The 11,948-nt window shown below is 52.6% G+C and overlaps 1 protein-coding gene across 1 annotated transcript in view; it reads right to left on the bottom strand.

The window, feature by feature from the left end:
- The window catches only part of OTOF (otoferlin), a gene marked incomplete at both ends in the record, with an annotated part of 25,144 nt that extends 13,908 nt beyond the window's left edge, over nt 1–11,236 (bottom strand). Inside the window, 10 exons of the mRNA XM_008949970.1 lie at nt 305–421; nt 1,522–1,612; nt 2,040–2,140; nt 2,759–2,879; nt 5,624–5,807; nt 6,289–6,397; nt 7,854–8,077; nt 8,667–8,853; nt 9,173–9,359; nt 11,092–11,236. Coding sequence (XP_008948218.1) covers nt 305–421; nt 1,522–1,612; nt 2,040–2,140; nt 2,759–2,879; nt 5,624–5,807; nt 6,289–6,397; nt 7,854–8,077; nt 8,667–8,853; nt 9,173–9,359; nt 11,092–11,236 — 1,466 coding nt within the window. The remainder of the gene's footprint in view (nt 1–304; nt 422–1,521; nt 1,613–2,039; nt 2,141–2,758; nt 2,880–5,623; nt 5,808–6,288; nt 6,398–7,853; nt 8,078–8,666; nt 8,854–9,172; nt 9,360–11,091) is intronic.
- Nucleotides 11,237–11,948: the final 712 nt, after the last annotated feature.

Genomic DNA, 11,948 nt, shown 5'->3' on the forward strand with positions numbered 1-11,948 from the left:
GCCCGTGCTGGGGGGTGGCTGCTGGAGCAGGGGTGGGATGGGATGATCCCCAGAGGTCCCTTCCATTCCCAACCATAGAAAGGGCTCTTAAACTCGTTCTAATGCTGACTTGTCCCATCCCAGCAGTGCATGGGCAAGTCTTGGAGTCACGGGGCACTGCGTAGACTTGGCTCCTTGCACAAGACCTGAGGTCCTGGGGACCTCTCCTGCCTACAGAGTTTGCAGAGAGGTCTCCACCCTTCCCAGGCTGCTGTTGGCAGGTGCTGACCCAGCTAACGTTGTCTCTGCATGAGGTGGGACTCACCTCATCTGCCAAGAACCTCAGCTTCTGCAGGAAGTTTTGCACCAGCTTCAGCTTGTCTTTCATGGTGTTCTTCTTCACCTGGGACCGGAGGGTCGTGGCTTGCTGCCCCATGTTCTCCTGCGGTTCAAGGAGAGCCCAGGGCACCAGGTTAGCAAGAGCAGAACGAAGCACAGAGAAGAGCTGCCCCAGGGAGGTCCCTGACGTTCAGGAAGGGGTGGTGAGGAAGCAAGAGCCTTAATCCCACCACGTGCACTCTGGTGATGGTGCTGACACCCCCTCAGCAACCACAACAGGACACAGGAGGGTCTCTGGCAGTGCTGAGAGGTCTGTCCCAGCAGAAGGCATGCAGGATGGAGAGGTGTCAGCTCTGCTTAGGACATTTTGGGGTGACTTCTAGCTTGGGGTTAAGGATAGTGTCTCCCCTTCTGCTGACCCTGCTGGAATCAGCATCTGGCCGTTCAGAAAGGGGGGTGTGGGGCTTTCCTGTGCTAAATTCATTGCTCTCTGCTCTGCAGCTGGCTGCTGAAGCTGGTGGCCTGAGCTGTGCCAGCTGGATAAGCCACCTGCTCTTTATACATCTTTTTTTGGACATCCACCTCCTCTGGAATGAGCTGGGCTACCAGCCCCAAACCCCTAGGCTGTATCTCTCCTTGGAGCAGCTGTGCTCCTCAAGGGTCTCCTAAATTACCCCTTCCCAGACCCCTCAGCTGCTTGACAGCTGGGCAGCTCCTCCTCTGCACCCCCAGATTCCTTCCCGAGGCAAAGCAGAGTGTGTGGAGGGGAGGCAGCAGCTTGGACCCAAGTGCTGCTTAAGACCTGTTCAAGACCCAACTGATCTTGGGCTCCTCTGTGAAGAAATAAACTCCCAAACCTCAGGCTGGAAAGCACCACGCTGATGGACCAAAGTTCTGCATGGTGCTGATGATGTCCAGCCCCAATGAATCATTGAATCACTTTGGTTGGAAAAGACCTTTAAGAGCATCAAGTCCAACCATTAACCCTACTCTACCACACTCTACCAAATCCATATCCCCAAGCCCACATCTATACAGGTTTTAAACGCATCCATGGATTGGGACTCAACCATCTCCCTGAGCAGCACGTTCCAATGCCTGACAACCCTTTCAGTGGAAAAGTTCTTCCTAAAGTCTGGTCTAAACCTCCTCTGGAGCAGCTTGAGACCTTTCCTTCTTGAATCCTCCTCCCTGCCCACTTACCAGCTCCCTCATGCAGGACTTGAGCCTCTCCCGGTCCAGCCTCGTGCGGGAAGAGTGGTGCTGGTCCTTGTCAGCCAACGTCACGAAGCGCCTGGTGGAAAAGGTGGGTGGTGTGAATCCTCTGGGAGACCAAGAGTCCTCCCCAAGGAGTTGTGGCTGGTTGGATCTCCGCCAGCAGGAGAGCACCTCGCTGGAGGGAAATGCCCTTGTTCTCCCAAGCCTGCAATGTAGTCGTGGCCAAGTGGCCTCTTTGCACCCAAAGTTGAGTGTCATGCGTGGGGAGTAGGTGATGATCAGGTGCCAGCCTGTGGAGGCCACAAGGTGGAGGCTTTGACCACTGGTTTGGGGTCTTTGGCGTGCAGGTGTAAGCACCTCCTCACCCTTGGTCCAAGCCAGAAGACAGCTGATATGGCATTGTGCCAATGTGGCAAGATGCTTGTCCATCATCCAGAGGATGAGGGGTCTCTAGGGGACCAGAGGGGTCTACCATGTCCCACCTTTGCCCATCTTTTACTCACAAGCACCCACTGCTCAGCTCCTCCAGGACCCCTCGGAGCCGTCGCTCGGGGTGTGGCTTCTCTGTCTTGATCATTTCCTGCACGTCATTGAGCCCTTCCTCCTGCAGCATCAAATGGGGGAAAGGGTGAGGGGGTGTTGGGGTGGAGCTCCGTGGTGGGACATGGTCCCCGTGGTGGGGCATGGTCTCCAGTGTGGTCCAACCCCACACAGAGCAGCCAGGCTGCACCATCTACTGCTTCTCCAGGTCTTGGCTGCGGGGATCCACCTCTGGGTGGTGGGAATAGCTCCACAACCCCCTGTGAGACTAGTTGGCCAAGGTCCCCACCGAATTGTCTGGACCTGCCAGGGTCTCCTTCTGCAGATGCTGTTGGGACACTGCCGGTGTGGAGCTGTCACTAAGGCTCCTTGGGGGTCAGTTGAGACTGAGGCTCTGCCACACCTCTGCAAGCCAGAGGGACAAAACCTCCCCACTCCTGTTCTTTTTGGTGGGGACACCTGGGTCCATCCAATGAGCTCTTAAGATTTGGACATTCAAACCGTGGAGCTTTTAGCACTGGGAAACTTGTCCCTTTCTAGAAGAATTCTCACTAGTGGGTCCATGGGCCGTTTGTCCCCGTTTTGTGACAAGCTGTGGGGAAGTGCAGGGAGCTTGGATGTTCCTCTTGGCAGCCCCAGGCCCCAAGCTGTCCCCTTCCCTCCCTTCCCAAGTCCAGCTCACCAGCTTGTCTGCAATCTTGTCCATGATGTTGGCATTATACAGTCGGCGACGCTGGTCCTGCCACCAGCTCTTGATATAGATGCAGGGCTTCTTCTCAAAGTAGGGCAGGTGGAAGTAGTTCCTGCAAGAAGAGGCAGGAGAAATGCTCCATGGTGGTGACACCCATGGCCAGGAACAGCCCCTGTCCCCCTCCTCTCCTGGTGAGGCAATGCTGTGGTGGGGAGCGGGCTATCCAGGAGGTCGGGCGTGGGAGAGAGGGGGCTGAGGTGAGCTCAGAGGGAAGCTCCAGCTCTCCTACCACCCTTCCCCACAGCAGACCCAGGGGTGGAAGGGCTCGGTGCCCAGGGAATTGCAAATTGACCATCTCAGACCTGGTGGCCCAGAGAGAAACCAGGGAAGGTCCCACTCCCAGGACCTCACCCTCAGCCCAGCAGAGAGCAAACATCTCCAGCAGCATGAGCAGGGGCACGGGGGAAACTGAAGCATTAACCCCCTTTCCTGAATGCTGGTGAGCACCTCCTGTAGTGCCCTGGCCTTCAAAACAGAAGGAGGTCTCCACCCATTGCAGAGCTGACAGGTTTCCAGATGCTGGTGGGGCAGAGTGATAGATACAAGGGAGAAATTTTTCAGGTTGAGGGCCATGAAACCCTAGAACAGGTTGTCCAACGAGATGGTAGAAGCCCCATCCCTGAGAACCTTCCAGATTAGGCTGGATGGGGCTCTGAGCAACCTGGCCTCGTGAGAGGTGTCCCTGCCCATGGCAGGGGGGTTGGACTAGATGACCTTTAAAAGTCCCTTCCAACCCATACTGTTCTGTGACTAGATGATCATAGAATCATCATAGAATGTTTGGGCTGGAAGGGACCTCCAAAGGTCATCTAGTCGAACCCCTGATGATTCTGTGATAGTTGTGGTATGGTGAAAGGGAGGATGAGGCTGAAGAATGGGTTCGTGCTTCTTGGCTGCCCAAGCACTGGCCATGAGCTGGGATCCACCCAGATCCTTCTGCACCTGGGATCCTCCTTCAAACCCAGCTTCAGCTCATTCTTCTGGAGCCATGGAGGTATTTCCAGCCAGAAGATGTCAGCAGAGCCCTGTGGTTGAGTGTAAGGCTTCCAGCACCCAGGGGCTGGAGACATCTGGGTGAACAGCATGAGAGTCAGAGCCCAGGGGACAGGCTGAAAAATCATCTTTGCTGCTCACCTCCATCCAGCACCCACCTTGACAGGGGGCTGGCAAGCAAGTGAGGGAAGCCCAGGTAGACACTTCTCTCTGGAGCTCACACTCAGTGTGGTGTGTCTCGTTTCCCAATTAAATTAAGTCAGCCAGTTAATTCTATTAGCACCTCTCGACTGGTGTAACAGGGTTAAAATCCACTTTAGGCACATCTCATCAGGTTAAATCCAATTAGCTTTCCTTAGTCCTTTGTATTCAAATCCAGGCTGAGGCTGAAGCCCAGCCCAGCCATCCCAAGACACGTGTGCTGCTCCTGCTCATTTTGGGGCTCCCTGACCCAGCTCCTGGGGGTGGGAAGCACCCACCAGCGTCACACTGGCAGCTCTCTGGGTCTCACCTGTCTTTCTACCTGCACGTTGCAAAGTAACTCATAAAGCAGATCAAAAAACCTGCTGTAATTTTATAGCTGGGGAAGGCGAAGCAGAGAAAACAGGAGGGATTTGGCCACTGCCAACCAGCCGTGCATGGGCCACAACAACCCCCTGCACGTGGGTCCCAACCACCCCCTGCAACGCTCCAGGCTGGGGGCAGAGTGGCTGCAAAGTGCCTGGCAGAAAGGGACCTGGGGGTGCTCCTTGACAACCGGCTAAATATGAGCCAGAAGAACTCAAGAACTTCTTTCAGCAGTTTTTCATCCTCTCCTCTCCACGTCAGCGACCTCTCTAAGCTTTTAAGATCCCAAGTGATGAAGAAATGCACTCTGTCTCAGCACAAATTACCCTCCCTGCTGAAAGCTCTGCCTGCTCTCTAGATGGACCTTTCCTTTTCTCCACATGGTGTCCAAAATGTCTTTGTGCATCAGGTAGCCAGAGAGAGCACAGGCACAAAGCCCAGACCTCCCCTCCTTGATGCACAGAGCTGGGTTGTGCCACCAAGAGTGGCAGTAGTCCTAAGGAAGGTCCTGTTCATAGACTGGTTTCCCAGTGAACCTGATTTTTTCAGTGCCCACCAGTGATCTTTGGAAACCACTGGTTAACTTCATTCCTAGTTGCCATAGAGGAAGAGCACTCCAGGCATCAGATAGCCTTGAGTTTGGGGTGCACATCTGGCCAGGTGAATGGATGATGGCCTTCATAGGGTGGGCTGGGAGGTGAATTCAGCCCTCATTAGACAAGGAATTATGGAATAGTTTGGGTTGGAAGGGACCTTGAAGATCATCCAGTTCCAACCCCCTGCCATGGGCAGGACACCTCCCACTAGAGCAGGTTGCTCCAAGCCCCATCCAGCCTGGTGTTGAACACCTCCAGAGCTGGAGCATCCACAGCTTCCCTGAGCAACCTGGGATGATGTCTCACCACCCTCAGAGTGCTCAACTTCTTCCTCATTTCTAATCTCACTCTCCCCTCTTCCAGTTTGAAGCCATTCCCCCTCATCCTATCTCTACAAGCCCTTGGAAAAAGTCCCTCCCCAGCTTTCTTGTAGGCTCCCCTCAGACACTTGAAGGCCACAAGAAGGTCTCCCCAGAGACATCAGATAATCCACAGGAATGCTCAGAACTGTAGGGAACGGGGCAGGAGGGTTCAGCTGACAGATTAGTCTCCAAGACAAGGTATCTACATGTGATATCTAACCCCCCTTTACAGGGCACAGTGCCCAGTGGCACTTCAGTGGCCAGGTGGGCATGCTTACCTGTCTGTGACCAGGGGCTTCATGGGTTGAGAGGAAGAAACAGAGACCAGCTCTCCACCCTCATCACCTTCATCCTCGCTCGAGTTCTGGAGCAGCTCAGACTCCTCCTCATCCCCATCCGCTCCCTCTTTCTTCCTCCGTAGGATGGGTTTGCTCATGCCATCGATCTGGTTCCCATAGTTTCCTCAAGGAAAAAGAGTGGAATAAAGTCACAGGCTTCTACTCCAATGGGGCTCAACCTCTTGGCTTTAGATTAGGTTGGGGAGAAGATTTCTCTGCGGGAACCATGAGTGGAGTTCAACTCTCTGAAACCGTGCCCAGGAACCATAAATTAGTGATGGGCATCTGTCCCCTGCTCATCTCTCCTCTGGAATCAGTAGGAATACACACCTTCCTTTTGGTGGTCACCCTCAGGAGACACTAAGTCAGGGGGAAAGAGGGAGCAGCTCCACTGGCCACAGCACTGCATGCACACAACAGATGATTTGGGGCCCTGGGTGGCTTGTGCCAGTAGAGTACCCATCACCTTCTCCCTAAATTGAGCACCCTGCATGCCCTGGCACGGGTGTTGCAGAAAAAGGGGAAGAAACCCTTCTCTCAGCCTTGGACCCTGCATTCCCCACCACAAATGCTTCAAAACCACCCTCCTCTCCACATCAACCAACCTATGGTGACTTCGAAGTTGATGGGCTTGTCACCAATCTTCCTGTCGATCATGGTAGCCTCCAGGAAGGCTCCAAAGAGGAAGAACTCCTCCATCTTCCCAGTGCAGTTCTGCAGGAGAAACAGTTGGGGTTGAGGTCAGCCAAAGGGCAGGTCCCCTGGGGCAGAGGGGTGCATCACCCAGCACCTCGGAGCACCCTCGGGGGCTTTCTGAAGTTTAGATGTCACCGCTCAGGGTTCTAAGGGGACCACAAGGGTTTTCTCTTCCTCAGCCTGAGCCATCTCCAGGCTCACTGCAGAGGGAGTTTAATTAAAGATTTTCATAGAATCCTAGAATGGGTTGGGTTGGAAGAGACCTTCAAGTTCCTCTAATTCCAACCTCCCTGCCATGGGCAGGGACAACTCCCACTAGACCAGGTTGCTCAAAGTCCCATCCAACCAGGTCTTGAACACCTCCAGGGATGGAGCATCCACAGCTTCCCTGGGCAGCCTGGGAGGATGTCTCACCACCCTCAGAGTGAAGAATTTCTTCCACATTTCTAATCTAAATCTCTCCTCTTCCAGTTTGAAGCCCTTCCCCATGTCCTATCACTACCAGCCCTTGTAGAAAGTCCCTCCCCAGGTTTCTTGTAGGCCCCCTTCAGATACTGGAAGGACACTAGAAGGTCTCCCCAGTGCCTTCTAAATTTTAGCCTAATTTTTAAATGTGTTGAAAGCACCTTTGCAGGTGAGGGGCTGTCAAAGGGACACTCAGGAATATGAGCCTGAGCTCACTCACAAATCAAATTAATCACCCCACGTAGAACCTTCTGCCTGGGTGCTCCTCCAGGACAGGAATGGCTTTATTTCCAGCTGGCTTCATTACCCCTGGAATTTAGTTAATTAAATCAAGGCCACTTCGCTTTTGAAGGACTCCCCTTTCATGCAAAGGGTGCGTTGCCCTCAGGCTTCTCCATTTCTGTGTCCCACCCTTGGCTCGTGTGGATTGATGTGTGCAGGTGACCCCAGGTAGGACAAACCTGGATCTGTCTGTCTGTGCAGAGCAGCCTCATGGGCTCTACATGTCAGCACTAAAGCTCTGGGGCTTCTCTTGTCAGGAAGCAGCTGTTCAATTTCTCTGGCTGGTTCCATCCAAAACTGGTTGGGAAATAGATTAAACCCTTGGCTTCTGTCTGAAAGCCATCTTCAGGAGATGGCTCTTGGTCCTTGCCTAACTCCCAGCTGGAGAAATATCTCAAAGTTCAGGACTCTCCCTCACTCAGGTCTTCCTTCTGCCCAGCACCCATAAGAGAGGTGAGCATTTGAATGATCATAAAATATAAAATCCTTGCAAGGTTTCATTCTTTCTGGATCCCCCAGGATCCAGAACATTTAAGGCAATGCTAAATGAAATCCTTGGTTCCTAAGACCAAAGACAAAAAACTGAGGTGCCTGAGACCCAAGACTCTCCACTGGCAGCTGCAGGGTTAGGGAGAACTTAGAATCATAAAATCATAGAATGTCTGGGCTGGAAGGGACCTCCAAAGGTCATCTAGTCCAACCCCCCCCTCCATAAACTGGGACTCACATCAGCAATGGATGTGGCCTGCTCCACTTGCACCTCGGTGGAGCTGTTGATCTCCGGGTTGGTGGTGTCCAAGATCTCCACGGCAAGACTCATCAGAAGCCTGGCCCGGAAGGAGACACCTTCACCCAGCCCCTCGTTCAGCTCCTGGTGCTCATCCATCAGGGTGTAGTTGCGAGTGGAGCCGTACATGTTCACCCACGCGGGACCAAAGGTGGGCAGGAAGCCTGCAGCAGGTTGGACATGCACTTAGGGAAGGGGATGTGAAAGGAGGAGGACACGTCTTTGCTGGAGGGCACAAATTCACTCATGGATTAGCATCACTTTCCTGGTCTGTGGGTGGTGGCAGAGACTTGAATGCAGACATGTGTGGGCCTGGAAGTGCAAGACTGCAACCACACAATGGGCAAGTCACTCAACGTGAATGTCAAGAAGAAAGAGCCCCCCACCAGTCCCCTTTCCAGAGCCACCTTTGGTTTCTCACCAGCCCTGCCTGTGTGTGCTGGTGTGTTCATGGAGTGAGTGGGAGAACCTGTCAGATATTCACCCATCCATGGCAAGGAATCTTTGTTCTTGGGTGTCTTTGCTTTCAAGTGGTAGACTGGAAGCTTGGGTCAGGGCTTGGGACACAAGAGCACGTGTCCAGTGACCTCAGAAGCCCAGTGCAAGAGATCAAAGTCTCTCCAGCTGCACACCAAGCAGTGGTTGTCTCCAGGGGTGGGGAAGGAGCCGAGGCTGTTGTGCTGACTCTCTGCCAAAGGAATGTTTCTCTACCAAGAAGAAGGTAGCTCAGTGTCCCCCCCACCTTAGCTTTACCTTTGTCTCCTTCGTTGGAGATCTTCCGCAGATCAATGAAATGGGTCCCAATGGCCACGTCGTTGACTTTGTCCGAGTCCCGGATCTGGATCTTTATCCTCTTGCACAATGGGGGGAACATTTCTGTGAAGACTATTTGCTCATTCCAGAGAGGCTCGTAGCTGCTTTTTTGTACAGATGTCTTCCCCTGACGAGTGGGTGGAGGTAGATGTTAGCAAAGGCTTTCACCCCTAAAGCCATCCCTCATAACCTGAGCTGCTCCCTTGCTCATGAAACATGACTTCTGCCTTGTGACTCTCCTCTCCTGACTAGCAAACTCCTTTCCTCAACTGGAGAGTGCTGCAAACCCACCCGAGCCTCCACGAGAGAAGAGCAACACTACAAATGAGGTGGCTTTGCATCTACGTGCCAGGACAACTGAGACCATCTCTGGCCACCTCTACAAGGGCTGGTCCTGCTCACGTTACCTCCCAGGGTCACCCTGGTACCACAGGCAGCTCGCTCACCTTCTGCCCTGCAAAGACCACCTGCACGTAGGGGTCTACCAAGTCCTTGTTCTCCCCAATGAGAGCCTTCTTCACGTTGGCCATGATGCTGGTGTTCATACGGGGCAGTCCCTCTGCCCGATAGATCTTGATGTAGAAACGAGCCCACTGCCTCTCCGGAGGGACCCCATCTGGGAGGAGGAGGTTCCTGCAAAGTCAACAGCTAGGGTTGGGAACAGTTGTTGGAGCTGGCAGGTTCCTTAGGAGAAGCTGCCCTGATTTCTGAGCTCGGGCTCTGTGGAGGTGGAAAAATGGTCATTTCTGCAGCCATATAGTTTATTGCTGTCCCGTGTCTGCCCATCCTTCTGTTTTGGGGTGAAGAGAGGAGGTTTTGTAAGCAGAATCTTAGAGGAGCCTCTTAAGGTGCCCCTGGGACAAAGTGCATTCCACGAAGGGGATAGAAACATTATTGTCAGTGCAGTCTAGAGGACAATTAAACTCAGCCTAATTTGGATACCTAAAACAGGCCAGATGAGTGGGATGTCAGAAGAACCTTTTTTCCTTTACCAGGGTACGAGGGGAGCTCCACCAAATTTGTTTTCTTGGCATATTTGACTTTCCTCTTCTGGGGGAAGAAATGAGAGCCAGGGGGGATGCTGGCAAAATTCTAGAGGGATTTCTGGAGCTGTGTGAAGAAGTGGGATAATATCACCACCACAGCCTGGAACACTGATCTAAAATAAATCAGGTGGTGCCTTGAGCCCACTGGTCCCCAGCAAGAGAAGAAAGCTGCTCTGATATTGTGCTGTTAGTCAGGGTTTCTGACTGTGTGGTGACAGGCTGAGGGGTAGAATGAAAAACTGGGCTTAGAATCATAGAATCCTTTAGGTTGGAAGGGACCTCCAAGATCATCAAGTCCAACCCTTGAGCCATTAGGGCTCTAAAGTCCTCTGCTAAAACAGATCAGAATCTGTCAGGGTTGGAAGGGACCCCAAGGATCACCCAGTTCCAACCCCCCACCCAGTTCCAACCCCCCACTAAAAAAATCAACCTGAGACATTTTGAGGATGGAACTAAAGTTTAAACTCTCCTGATTTATCTTCCATGGCCTTTTAGATGCTGTGGGGAGTCAAAGAGCCCTGCCCCACCCATGCAGCCTGGGAAACCTCACCCAGACCTTCCTGCTCTGCCCTTGCAGTGAGTGATGAGAGGCCATCCCACCTTCCTATTCTTCTCACAAGTAGCAGGTGATGGGACAAGAGGAAATGGCACCAGAGAAGGTTTAGGTTGGACCTGAGGGATGATGTTTTCCACTGAAAGGGTTGTCAAGGCCTGGCCCAGGCTGCCTAGGTGGAGTCCCCATCCCTAGAGGGACTGAAAAAACATGGAGAGATGGTGCTGAGGGACACGGGTCAGTGGGGACCTGGCAGTGCTGGGGGAACGGTTGGACTTGATGTTCTTAAAGGTCTTTTCCAACCTAAACGATTCTGTGATTCCATCTTTCCATCTCATCTTCCCATCCAATGGCCAACAGGAGTGTTAGGTAAACAGTGAGGACATCAGGTTGATGTCAGGCTGGGGTTGGTGTAGAGTGTTCACCAGCCAGCAGATGGTCTGAACTGGTAGAAATGGATCATCTGTACTTGATATGACCTGGATTTGCACCAGTAATCTGCCACAAGTTCTATCTTCTCAATAATTTACCTGATCCCTCAGGTTTCATCACACTTGGAAAGTATTGGTACTAGAAGGACCATCAGCCTCATAGAATCATCGAATCCTTTAGGTTGGAAGAGACCTTTAAGATCATCAAGTCCAACCATTGAGCCATTAGGGCTCATCCAGAAGGGTTGATGTTCTCATTGCACAACCCAAGGTAAAGAGACATGAAAAGCCATTCCTAAGCAAGGCCACGTGGAGCTGGCTCTGAAGATCCTCACCCTTCAATGTCATCCTCCTCCGTCTCGTTGGCTTTGTGCGGTGTCTTGATGTTGTCCCCTTTCCCACACTTCAGGTAACCTTTCAGCCCAGCAGTGAGGTCCTCAGGGTCAGAAAGGATTGCCCATTTGTGGTAGAACTGGTGCTCTGGAAGCCAAGGGACAAATCAGTCAGTTATCAGAATGCCACAGCAGTTACTGCAAGGGCTGGAAACATCCTTCCTCTTGAGCTGGGGGACCTGCACATACACGTAGGAGACATCTTCAGGTGTGAGGAATTCAGACAGAACAAAAGGGTTGCCCAGGGCAGTGGTGGAGTCCCCATCCCTGGAGAGGTTTCCAAGCTGTAGAGATGTGGTGCTGAGAGTCATGATTTAGTGGTGGACTTGGCAGTGCTGGGGGAATGGTTGGACTCAATCTGAAAAGTCTCTTTCAACCAAAACTGTTCTATGAGTGTGTATGATTTAAACACCAGCCACAGAGGGTAAGATCCAGCCCATGACCTTCACCTCTCTGGAAGGCTTTGATATCTTGCCCAAGCAGGTTGCCTTGGGCTTCCTTCCTTAGCAGGTCAGTGGATAGAGACCAAAACACCCAGAGAACATCTCAGCCTCTGGCTATAACACCTTATTTCAGGATGGGATATACAACCTCCTCTGGAGGTGCTTTCCTGACCACAGAGGGTGGCCCAGGTGACTTTCTTATGTCTAAGATACCAACATGAAGTTAGAAGAGCATCACCCAAGGAGACAAGCACCTGCCCAGCCACACCACAAGGACATCTCGTCGATGGTGCAGGGAGGGACACAGGACTGGCTGCAAAGAGTGGTTAGGTACCTGTAATGGTTTGAAACCTGCTG

This window comes from Merops nubicus, unplaced genomic scaffold (assembly GCF_000691845.1).
Source record: "Merops nubicus isolate BGI_N331 unplaced genomic scaffold, ASM69184v1 scaffold16141, whole genome shotgun sequence".
Lineage (NCBI taxonomy): Eukaryota > Metazoa > Chordata > Aves > Coraciiformes > Meropidae > Merops > Merops nubicus.